At 40.1% G+C, this 12767-nt stretch overlaps 1 protein-coding gene across 3 annotated transcripts; it reads left to right on the top strand.

The window, feature by feature from the left end:
- The first annotated feature begins 1238 nt into the window (after positions 1 to 1238).
- Positions 1239 to 11114, top strand: LOC111604328 (protein phosphatase Slingshot). Of its 3 annotated transcripts, XM_023322388.2 has the most exons (7): positions 1239 to 1648; positions 7473 to 7540; positions 8930 to 9046; positions 9107 to 9557; positions 10130 to 10711; positions 10769 to 10964; positions 11024 to 11111. In XM_023322388.2, the coding sequence occupies exons 2-7, from the start codon at positions 7520 to 7522 to the stop codon at positions 11052 to 11054; spliced, it is 1398 nt and encodes a 465-aa protein (XP_023178156.1). In that variant the 5' UTR covers positions 1239 to 1648; positions 7473 to 7519; the 3' UTR covers positions 11055 to 11111. The 3 variants fall into 3 exon arrangements, with proteins under 3 accessions (XP_023178156.1, XP_023178158.1, XP_023178155.1); XM_023322390.2 differs by lacking the exons at positions 1239 to 1648; positions 7473 to 7540 and adding an exon at positions 8563 to 8866 and having other exon boundaries at positions 11024 to 11114; XM_023322387.2 differs by lacking the exons at positions 1239 to 1648; positions 7473 to 7540; positions 10130 to 10711; positions 10769 to 10964; positions 11024 to 11111 and adding an exon at positions 8654 to 8866 and having other exon boundaries at positions 9107 to 10097.
- Positions 11115 to 12767: the final 1653 nt, after the last annotated feature.

Here is a 12767-nt window from a genome sequence, read left to right as displayed (position 1 = left end):
AGCTATACTTTGAAGGCTTAGACATATCTGCTAATGCGATTGTTTGGTGATTTAAATTGCTGCATACGTAAACGGAAGAGATTAATCGATCAATCGACCCGCCCGTTTACCGATAGTAGGTAATGGTATGTATATAATTACTTAATTATCATTGAAATGAATTTTGACCAGCTGTTTACAGTTTAGTTCTGGGCTACGATGATGCGTCAGAGATTGTCGCATATTATGAGTTTGTATAAGATCTATATGTAAGAATATAGTATTGGAATATATGTACATACACATACATACATATTGCCTGGTCACTAGCGCGCCCACACAAAATCGTGCCTCGCCATACCGCGTTGCCGCGTTGCCGCTATTTGCGTTCGATGTATTTTCCAAATAAATTCAGGCGTGGGCAACAGCTACAACACTGAGATCCACACCAGAGGCAGCTGAGCATATAAAAGTGAAATAATTCATATTTAAATATTGCACACTTCTAAATACATACTGAATGATGTAGCCATACATATGTACATACATATACAGACGTACATATACAGACATGAAATATATAAATCCAATTATATATTTAATTGGAATTGCAATCTCAGATATACACGCATATGTACATATGCGGGCATAGCCTTGCGTTCCTTTTTTAGCTAACCGAATGCTTAAAAACAAACTCCTTAAATCAGGTAGCGATGAGTCGTCAACTGTAACTGTAACTGTGCATCATGATTGCACATTAAGCGGCACCTTCGATTGACCAAACGAATGCTTTCACTCAACCGCTCTCTTTCGCGCGCTCTCGCTCGCTCTCTCATTCTCTTTGTCTTTCTGTTTCTTCTGCTCTATCGTTTCCTCCTTCTAGTCCTTGGTTGGTGATTATATAACCTTGTAAGAGAGCAATTGTGAGTTGAGTGAGAACTGTGTCGAGTGCTTTTAGTTGGCGCGCTTCTGTTTTGCTGCGCACTGCGCATGTCCAGAGTCTAGTGCTTCATTCATGGCTCTCGGCTCCGACATTTCACTCGTTTCGCCTAGAGTCCAGCTCTTAGTTGGGTTAAGACTTTGTCTCAGTCCGCGAGCAGCGTCTGAGGTGCTTTAACGCTTCGGCTAATTGGGCACTCGGCACTTTTTTAAGATTCATTCGCGCGCCGTTCTTGCGGCTGGACTTTGTTATTTTGTTGTGGCTTTTTGCTGGTTCGTTGGCTCGTTGGTATTTTTGCTGCCATTCGGTGCGTTTCGATACACACTATTTTTCCATCTGCAAAAATGAGACATGTTAAATGAAGCAAATAACTTAAAAAAAACAGTTATCAAAGTTGCCAGTTTGGTTCTACTCGGGGCAGCACGGCACAATTTAACAGCAAAACTACACAAAAACAACAACAAAATTGAATTCAAAATCAAACTCTGCTCGGTGGCCACGGCTGCAGACAGCTTCAGAGTCGTTATAGTCGCTGCCATTGGCGTCCTCTTGCCTTTTCTTGCCCCGTGCGCCGTGTGTGATATAACAGCCGTGAAGGAGTGTCCATCTTAGCCTCTTCCCGCGTGTGCGTGTGTCCGTATGTGCCCATGAAGTAGTATTGAAGTGACTGCGACTTGACGTGGATACCAGGAACTGACGCCACACCAGTAGCATAAGTCGCAAAGAAAGGTAAGTGTTGAGTGTTACTCATGGAAACTTATAATACCTATATTATTGTCGCGTCCCCGGGGACTTCCCGTTTCCGCTCTTGCTCAACATTTGGGAAATTAATGCAAATGCAAATAGTTAGAAAATTACAATGCAGGATGGCGTAATTTGCAGTTAGCTGGCTTTTCAGCTGATTTTTTTACTGGTCCTACGCAAAATGTCTGCACGCAACATGGAAATTAACGTAGCCTAGACTATCCTTTATAGCAACGCAATTAGCTGTGCCACAAGTCGTATGAGTAATATTTAGGGCCGTGTCACAGCCCTATTATCCAGAGTGCTTTTCGCTTGTGGCTTGCTGCGGCTCTAAATTGGTGTGCAAATTGTACTTTTTCGACAACAGCAACACTTGCAGGACACTTGGGCACCCCAAAAGACGCTGAGGCGTTCTCCATGCGCTTTCACAGCTGAGTGCGGCATTCATTTTAGATGACGATGATGGTCGATGGGGATTGCCGATTGCCGATTGCCGATTGCTGATTGCTGATGAAGCACGATGTAGATGTAGATGTAGTTGTAGACGGAATGTTTGATGACTCTTAATTCGCACACAGGCACACTCCCAAACGGGTAGAAATTGGTAGTGGCATTTTCTCAAATATATCTCGCACCTGAATTATATTTACTCAATATATCAATGAACATATAAAATTCGCATTTCTATAGTATTCGAGAGGTCTGCCTAATTGCAGAGTATTCATATTTATAGGTTTGACATCTATTCAGAATTATAGAACTTCATTTGTCATTTGAACTTTAATTCAGAAAAAAGTCAAATTAGACAAATAAAAAAATCTTGCTTTAATGTTACCTCAATATTTTTAGCCGCTGTGACATATGCAGAAATATTAGCCTTAAATAGTTTTTTTTTAAACATGTTAACCCTTTGTGAAATGCCATAATTTATGCATTCTGCGATAAATAAATTGAAGAGCTAGAAACAATATTTTCTTTTAAGTTTTTGAGCTGACAAACTTTAACACTCAACCATCCATAATCCTCATCGTTAGCCTGGTCAGTTGGTTGGTCAGATTTTGAGCCAGCTTTCACTAGCTCAACGCCCATTAAAGCGCATCAGATCAGAAAATATTAATTGCATTGTGAGGTCATTCTGTTTAATACTTGCCTCTGCTTTTATTTGATAGTCCGAAGTATTAAGTAGAGATTTAACTTGTCTTCAAATTGCTCGAAGATTGCAACTGTTTCAGTTCTTATACCTAATTCAGAATGATCCTTTTTCCCGGAATATATATGAATAACTAAAACTAATTAGAGTTTCGTATGATTTCCCTTGCGCAACATTTGAAATTTGAATTTGTCAACGTGAATTTCATAAGCAGGGCTCGACTCACAAACCATTTCTGAAAATGAATTATTTAAATTAACTGGAACGTGCAAAGCTTCCACATTTTTGGACTTGGCTTGACTGCATGAGTGCTAAGGCGCCCTTCCGTTTAGAAGCGGGTCTTTGCATTCGCCGTCGACCTCGAGCCTTTGTTTGCGTATGCATGTGGGCTATAAGCGCCTCCAAGCCAACAACAAGCATAATTAGCCGGGATGAATGGCAGTTACTTAGCTGGCGGAATTTATCCCACATATCCAAGGTAGTGGCTGAACAGCTGCCCGGACTCTGCCTTGGCTGCTGCTTATCAGCATTCAAGAATTTGTTTGGTTAGGAGCTCATATTGTTTACATAACTCTGACCGGCAGCCATTGGCAATGTAATAAATCCCCTGCAATGGAACAGGATCCCTCAAAGCCACATGATATCAGCACTTTTCGCTTCTCCTGCTGTCCTGATTTGTTAGCGTCTGATTGCTGTTTGCTTGAATGCTAATAAACCTTTTTATGACGGCATGTGGAGCATGTTTTTTGCATACACTTTTTAATTGGGTTTGTTTTATTAAGTGAATACATCGTGCCTGGTACCATAAGCTATATAACTGAACTGACCAAGTGATAAATCTAAATCCTATATTTCTCACGAATTACTACTACTTAAGCCAACAACTACATTTTGCATTCGTTTACACCATATCTATATAACTCTTGGCCCACATTTGGTTGTATTCTTCAGAGGCTTAACTTAGTCGGTCACAGTCGACTATAGTTAGCAGTGTCTATTGTTTATCGCTCTTCAGGCCATTGACTTATCTTGACATTTGCTAAACATCAGACAAGGCGGCGCTAGTTGCCTTGCTTCCCCCTTAGCTAGGCTCTGCTTTGCTCTGCTTTGCTTTGCTTCATTGGTTAATGCTTTATTGAGTTTCACTCCAACTTCCCACTGGCAGCAAAAAACCAAAATTTGATCGCATTCATTTACATTTGGGTGTGTGTGTGTTCTGTTTATGGTTCATAGGGCCAAGGCGCTGAAGTTTATTACAACAGTTCGCACAGTTCGTTGAGCCTCGGGCAAGCCATTGGAATTTACTGCTCAGAGGCGAAGTCCCGTAGGTGCCCCTGTCGCCTGTTGTTTTTTAGGCAGTCAAATAAATTGTCGGAGCTGCGCCCTGCGTGAGTACAGTGCTTGCATATATTTATTTTATTGCTAATGTAAAATGTGTAAACGGTATAATTGACTGCCCGTTAGGCTCTGACAGTGGGGGACAGTTGAGTCCATGCCAATGTCAAAGCCCGGGTCCGTAGCCTCGCGACACGCCACGCGACATGCTTGGCTCATGTTTTCCACATTTATTGAGCGGGCGCAAGGTCGCAATCTCTGCTAATTTATGCAGACTAGTCATTAGACAACGTATAGCAGAAATAAAAAGAACTATTTAATAACTATATCAGAACCAAAGTTAGCTTCGACTGGCCTGCAAATAAATTTAATTCCTGCAAAGTCCTCTGCCAATTAGCAAAGTGAAAAAATTGGCAGCAAACTTGAGAACAATGGGAAACAACACAGATCTCAGGGATTAACTGGTGCACCTCGAGATACCCTGAGCTGCCCTCCACTATCATGTAACGACTGGACACAAAAATAGTTGTCAAAAATAAAAAAATCTGTGCCAAAGTCAAGATACATGTGCCTATCAAACAGTAGCCTCACCAAGTATTTTAATATATTATAGATATATTATATATTTATTATTATTATTATAGATAGCTGTAAAGTTACATATTTGTTTTAGCATATACATATTAAAATATTAAATTATAAATCTGTCAAGTTTGAAATAATAGGAGAATATAGATATTGGAATACCATATACATAAAAGCAAGTAAAGAAGAAAAAACTAGAAAAAAGAAATATTTGGGAGAAAAATTCGATTATTCTGAGCAAATATGTTCATCCATAAGATTGGAGTATTACTATTTCTATAAATATAATTATTTTCGTTTACTTTTTACGAGTGAACGCATCATACCCTCTTTCCATTCGCAATGCTCGAAGAGTATACAGAAGCGGCCAAACGTAGTTTACCTTGCTTAAATGCAGCGCTCGTTGCCAAATGTTTTTGTATAATTGAAGCTAACCGTAAATTTGAATAGTATTTCCGTTGCGCCTAAAGGTACACGCCACTTTTTTATTGTTGCCTCAATTTTAGGTAGCCAAATACGTTCACTAGTTGCAGTTATTGATTTATTTCGTGGACGCAAAGGTATGAAAAGTTAGAAAACAATTTGCAGATCAAGTGGCTCGTAACATGCAGACGAAATACTGGCTTAAATACAAGATAATAGATACTGGATACTAGATACTAGATACTAGATATTAGATATTAGATACTACATACTAGATATTAGATATTAGATATTAGATATTAGATACTAGATACTAGATACTAGATACTAGATATTAGATATTAAATACTAGATACTAGATACTAGATACTAGATACTAGATACTAGATACTAGATACTAGATACTAGATACTATATACTGTATACTAGTTACTGGATACTAGATGCCAAATTCCACAATTTAAATACTTAATACTAAATACTAGATACTAGATGCTAAATTTTAAATACTATATACTAAATACTAGATTATTATCTAGTATATACCTCGGCAATTGACAAACTTTTACTGTCATACCAAGTGCTCGACAAATACAGTCAAGTAGATTTCTGCACAATTTCATTGAAAGCTCTTTGAGCAAATGCGATGTGACGAAATGTGAAGGTTCTGAAATTGTTTGGTCAATGGATGAGCCTAGGCATAAGCTGACAGACACACCTGGAGCTACACACACAAACGTACAGCAATTGAATTGAATGAGGCTTGGTGTGGTTGCAACTTGCAACCACCCACAGGGCATTGGGTGTCTACTATTTTCAGCAGATGCTTAATTTGATCTGATCGATACCCACGCCCCAGTCCATGTCAGCGCTGCCTCACAGAAGCTAAGCACTCGTTTGTGTGATCAATTACCTGCTATGGCACTGACACAAGAGCTAACTGCACCAATTTACATACCCTGTAATCTAAGAAAATTGGCTAGACGGTCGCTTGCTGCTTAAGGTTGGTCGGTTCAGGCAGTTTTCCGCTAAGCGCTAGGCTTATAGGTTCCAAAGACGTTTCTTAAAATTTGTAACTGTTTAATGACCCTTTTTTCCTGTATCTATAAGAATTTTTGTTGTTTCTTTTTGTTTTATTTTTCCGTCTAGGATGCTTGGCTTAATTTGTCTTTTCACTATTGAAGATGAAGCGACTGTAATTGATAATTATTATTTGTTGCTCTGAAGATTTGCATAATAACTCTTTCGATTCCTTTTCTTACTTCGAGATAAGGTAACTTTTTGGGATGCATTACTCGTCAAACATGGCTGCAGTATTTTCTTATACAGCACAGGGCATCTCTCAGTCGGGCACTCTCGACTGCAGCAGTTAAATTTAATTGTAGTTTTTATGATACGGCCTTCAGCTGGCAAAGGAAGGGGATGCGCATTCGTTTGTTTGGTTGGCTGTGTTAAATGGCTGCTGTTACGACAAGAAACGTGCCACACGTGCTCTATCGTGGGACCATCTTTTTGTCAGTCACTCAGTCGCTTAGACGGTAAGGTGACATGTTGCCAGGTATGAAATTTAACAAAGCTTCACTTGCACTCATTGCGTTTACTTGTGATATATGTAAATGTGGCTAATTCCAAAAGTACCCACAAAGAGGGCTGTGCATAATGAATTTTAGGCTGCCTGGCTGGCGCCTACTTGAGCAGCGTCTGCTTTGTCTTACATAAGTCAAAGCTTGCCAGGCCAAGCAGCGTCATGACTTGGTGGACGTTGAGCTAGTTTTTGTTTTCAGTCGCGGCCTCAGAACCTACCACCTGTTGGTTTTGGGCCATAATCCTTGTCTACTTTGGAGGGCATCGCGGCTTATTCAGTTGCTCATGCGACCCTTGGCATTCAGACTCAATTGTAATAAGTTGCACAGCCCCAGTTGCAATTCTCCGCCGATCCCAGGTAAATGTGCTTCGACTGTCTGTCAGCGTGTCTCTCCCACTAATGAGTTGCAACAAAAGCAGCTACGTCAAGGATTGTTTACTTCCGCAACGGATGCATTGCCTCTGTTGTCGAGGCCACGATTGTCTGTCTGTGGAGGCAACTTGTGCCTACTTCTGCTGCTGCCTTGCCTGCCTCGGGTAGGCATTGTGCTTGACAGTCGCCACAGCTGCCACACTTTTATCATGGGCGGCCACAAACAATACGCAGACATATGAACAACCGACTGATTGATGTGCGGTCGCCTTCGCATTTCCTTCGCTTCCACTTCCACATTCCATATTCTCCATGAACTTGTCAAATAATTTTTTCTTTCACTTTTATTGTACTTTAAGGCCTTGACCATTGACGGAAGGTGTTCGCGACATTTAAATGAAGAAACATGGGGAATGGTATGAACAAGGTAAGAGCTCACACATAAATGTTGTCAACTTAATTAAGAAACGAATATCAGCCAATCAGTACCAATTGATAATATATATATACACTGAATTCATCTAAAATGAGAGAGGGCTTTTAAAAATGCTTGTAACAGGCAGAAGTAGGCGTGGCAGACCCCTTAAAGTATATATATTGTGGATCACGACGACAGAGTCGAGTCGATCAAGCCATGTCCTTCTGTTCGTCCGCATGAACGCAGCGATCTCAAAAACCAAAACAGCTAGAGCCTTAAAATATTACTTGTGTATACTATACGACTATTAGCTTTTTATTTTTTCTTTCAATAAATCATCACATTTTATTGTTATGCTAAAGTTACTTAGTTTTTTTAAGCGCAGCTTGAATACCACAAGAAAATTTAACTATTTTACTTACTGTGGTGTTTGCTGTACGAAATACAGATCTTTTATTGGGCATTTTGCATTTTGTATATTGTATTTTAGATTTTAAATACATGCCAACTTCCCTAGATTCACGAAATACATGTTTCAAGTACTTGCGCTTTGCCACATACTCACAAGTGAATGTCATAAACAGATTCTGAAAGTTTGATTCAGATAGTTATTCAATTGAGTTAATATAGTAAAGTCCAGCCCAATTAACCGGCTAACCACGTGCTAATGAGTGTGAGCTGTTTGTATATGGATATGTTTAAGAGAAACGTATAATGATTGGAATATCACTAGTTCTCAGATTTCAGGGCATCTCTTACTGGTTCAACATGCTATAAGAGTTAGAGCACAAGCAAATTAATTGGAACACTCCAACTTAAAATGTGAGAAATTAGTTTCTCATTAAATCCAACACAGCTGTTGGTAAATGGAAATTTATAGAGCTTAGAAATATTTAAGTATGGCCAAGTAAATATATAATAAGCAGATATTAGGAGGATGACAATTTAGTGTTTGTTGTTTTTAAGCTAAGCATTAAGCAAAAGCCTCTCATTTCCTCTCACTCTCTCTCTCTCTCTCTCACTCTCTCAGTAGTCTCATAAACTTCCTTTCGTACACCGAGCCTAGCTCAGTAGTTTATATTTCAAACTCGTTTTAAATTTGCATTGAACTTGCTACTCCTCAGTTATTTGATATTAACATATATTTTTACTGTGTGCCTGAAAAGTCGACCCTGAGAGATAGTTGTCAACGGCAGTTGCCTGTAGCAACAATAAACAGACAACAAACAGGCTTTTGTATTTTCAAACAAACAAATCCAATTGTATGTATCAAATATTAATGTTGTAGACGATTTAATTGTATCGGATATCAAGATGGAGTGGCATATGGGAAATGTAATATATATTTCCATGAGCTGAATTTTAATAATTGAAAGTTCTTCTCCTATATTTTGGCAGGTCTTGCCGGGACTATATGTGGGCAACTACCGCGACTCCAAAGACTATCAGCAGCTGGAGAAGTTCAAAATCTCTCATATTATTGCTATACATGACAGTCCGAGGCGCCTCTTGCCGGTAGGTCCATCCCCTTCCTCTGCAGGCCACAGAAACTAACAGCATCTGAACTCTCTTTAGGACAAGCACTATTTGTGTGTCATGGCTTCTGATACTCCGGATCAAAATTTGTCGCAATACTTTTCCGTGTGCAACGACTTTATTCACGCAGCCCGGCTAAGGGAGGGCAATGTGCTGATCCACTGTCTGGCTGGGATGTCCCGCTCAGTGACCGTCGCTGTTGCCTACATTATGACTGCAACGCATTTGAACTGGAAGGAGGCTTTGAAGGTGGTGCGCGCTGGTCGCGCAGTAGCCAATCCCAACACGGGCTTTCAAAATCAGCTGCTGGAGTTCGAGCAATACAAATTATCCGAGGAGCGTCGACGTCTGAGGGAGCGTTTCCCGTCGTCGGCGCTGGAGCAACTAGATCGGGTGAAGTGCGCAATGGCCCTAGATAGCTACCAAGAGCTGTTGCAGAACAAAGACATATGCGAAGGAAACTGCTCTCGCGGCGAAAAATGCCCCACAGGTGCGATCACACCCTTTTACACAATTGACGGCCGTGCTTTTGGTGGTTCAGAGGGTACCCGCTCCACAGTTGGACGAAACGTTGCCTATACTCTAAAGTTTATCGTTAACAAATGGAAGGACAGAACCTTTCAGCAGGCGCGCACCTCTGACTCTTCACGGTATGAGTTCGAGAGTGAACTGGAGATGGGAAGCGAGAATAACTTGGACGATTCTACTGAAGTGTCCAGCACCAGCTCTGGCGAGGAGCTTATGCCCAATGTAATCTACTACAATGCAGACGCGAACGCTGGGCGCTTTGTCAATAATCTGGACGATGAGGCTGAGGAAGATGAGCGTCACAGCTCTTATACTGCCCACATGAAAAGGCTGGCTAAAAAGTTTGAGGCAGACCAAGAAAAAGCCGTTTCCGGAAAACAGAAAGCCCGTTCAACCGCTGGCAAGCGACTGCCCAAAAAGCAAAAGGCCAAGCGCTAGTCTTTCGATATTATATATCTAGAATAATTAAATGATTCATTCAACCTAGAATTTGTTGCTCAAATCATAAAATTTTGTTTTTGTTGTTTTTATTAGGCGTCTGTAACATGGACCCCACCAAGGGACTTTTCCGACGTCGTCCGTCGAGTGCCTCCAGCACGCAATCGAGGGTGCGCGCTCTGTCCTCTAATACCAACGCCAATAGCAATAGCAGTAACAACTCATCCTCAAGCTCCTTAAGCGTCAGCAGCTCTGCCAAAGGTCTAGTCGTCGTAGCCCAGTCCTGCCCCACATCGCCAAAGCATTCCCCTTTGCAGCGTCGCTCAGTGGGCAACGAGCGTATACCCGAGGATGAGATTGCCCATCAGCAGCTACCAGCCACCTCCAGCGAAGCTGCCGAATATGCAGCAGCTATTGAGGATGCTCGTCGAGAGCAGCGACAGCAGCACCTTCAACTTCAACGTTCTCCGTCACGCCACAGCTACAAGTCAGACGGTCGAGTCAATTCCGTAGCCACCAGCGGAGCAGCGCGTGTTAGTAGCGCTGGCAGTGCCAGAGAGCAGCCGGCAGCTGTGGAGAGCAATGGAAGTGGAGCTCAGCTGCAGCGCAGCGCCAGCACAGTCAGCGGCTTTGGTGTGCGTCCACGCAGCAGTCCCGCGGGTCTGCATGCCTACACGGGTAAATAGCTCGTTTAGTAGCTCGACGAGGTGTTAATATGGGTTTTTACATTTTTAGGTTCGGTGCCATCATCTGTCCACGGATCGCGGGTCGATCTTCGCGAGGTTGACAAGGGTTCGGCTATCTATTTAGGCTGTTCAGCTCCTCGTACGTCAAGTTTATCGATAGCATCGTCACGTGGTTCATCAGGCGGTTCGGCTCCGCCATCACCATGTCACACCCCTCCTTCTAGCCCACGACATGGTATTAGGAGGTGGGACTGACATAAATTATGGCCATAACCAAATAATGTACTTACCCTCTGCTTCACAGATCGACTAGCTTAGCGAAAAAGCCTAGGTGAAGGCCTCTACTCTCAAGGACTTCTGCCCACGACTATTTTTATACCGCAGGACATGCACACATCTTTGTAATCTATGCGCGCTAGCTTCAGCGAAACCTATTAAGGATCACTTCCTACAATTATCACATAGACTAGGGTCTACAGCGGATGGACGCAGATCTCTTGCCGTTATTCTTTGTTACAGTTGTGCCCTGTTACAATGGTGCCCTATACCTTTTAGTAGGCTTAAAATAACAATTGGATTAACTCGGAAGCAGCTTTAATTTTTGCAGAGTTCAAATATTCGATAATAATACTTTCCTTATAAACCCTCAGCAGATGTTAAAGAATCTAAAACGAACACCTTAGATTACACTTAATTTGAATGGCAATTTCAGGAAGCCACATATATACATTAGCATATTAGATTTAACTTTCATTAGGATGAATGGCAATCGAAGGGCTCCAAGGAGCTACTGTCTAATTAATAAGAATGAAGGTCAAATGTAATATGCTTTCCCTTTGGAATTTTTATGAGGTATTTCATAGGGTACTTCTATCGTCCATGAATAATTAGCAAACTATTGGAAACTTAAAAATCGCTTAAGCTTAGAATTGTTGAGATATGATCAAAACTCGGAGACAGAGGAAACCTTAAATATTAATAAAATTGTTGACACTATTTTTTCAGAGACGCATTTAACAAATATATATATATATTTACTGATATATATATATGCGGATTAACGTTATATGTATATATATTTATAAACAAATTTGTTAACAGTGCTCAAAAGGAAGAGGTAGGCACTGGTCCATTTGTTAGTTTTGTACCGAATCGAAATGTTTCTGGCAGTCGAACAATAATCGAGAAGAACATTATTATATGAACATATTTATATATATTACATATACATATACATATTTGAAAATCTTTAATGCATATTTTGAGTAGATTTGTTGTTGCAAGCATTTTTATAGGAAACCCAAAGAAAAGCCGATTATATATATATACAAATGCGATTCAAGCGTAGAGTGAATCGTAGAGATTGTTATTTAGTAACTTGTTGAATTGTGTTTTATTAAAAGACCACCTAAAAACAGAGCACACATACTCATACAACACATTTGTGACATTAAGCAAAACAAATTACAAAGTTAAATGTTACGCATTGAAGTGCGCTTTAAAGCTTGTGGCTTATCAAATTAATAAATATAAAAAATTAAGGTACACAAATACATATTAATACGCGTATATAAATATAAATCTAGCAAAATTAAGTTCAAACAAAAGCAATCAAATTGAAATTGAAATTCCCTAATAGAGTTTATGTATCGTATTTATATATATGTACGTATATATAGTACGTAATTATTTACAAGCAATTTGAAGTATTTGCAAGCTGGCTTTCGCAAGACTTTAGAGTTACAAGAGAGGTGAGAATTACGTATATGTTAAGGATGTTCCAAAAGAAATGCACAAATTGGTTTTAAACTCGAATATAAAACGTTAAGTTTGAAAAAATTATAAATATACTACACCTAATATACATACAACAATAGTGAACGTGTCTTGAAGACAGCAAACAATTTTAAATAAAAACACAATTACGGAAAAAAGACGACAAATCTTCACATATATAAGCGTATCATATGCATATATTTTACTACTATTAATTCTTTAAGTTTAACTCTACGCTATTGGCTAAACTAATGTATTCATTTTGTATACAA

The sequence above is a fragment of the Drosophila hydei genome, unplaced genomic scaffold (assembly GCF_003285905.1).
Source record: "Drosophila hydei strain 15085-1641.00,03,60 unplaced genomic scaffold, DhydRS2 tig00000001-arrow-pilon, whole genome shotgun sequence".
Taxonomy (NCBI): Eukaryota; Metazoa; Arthropoda; class Insecta; order Diptera; family Drosophilidae; genus Drosophila; species Drosophila hydei.
The sequence above is the reverse complement of the archived record's forward strand: the minus strand, read 5'-3'. Positions and strand labels throughout refer to the sequence as shown.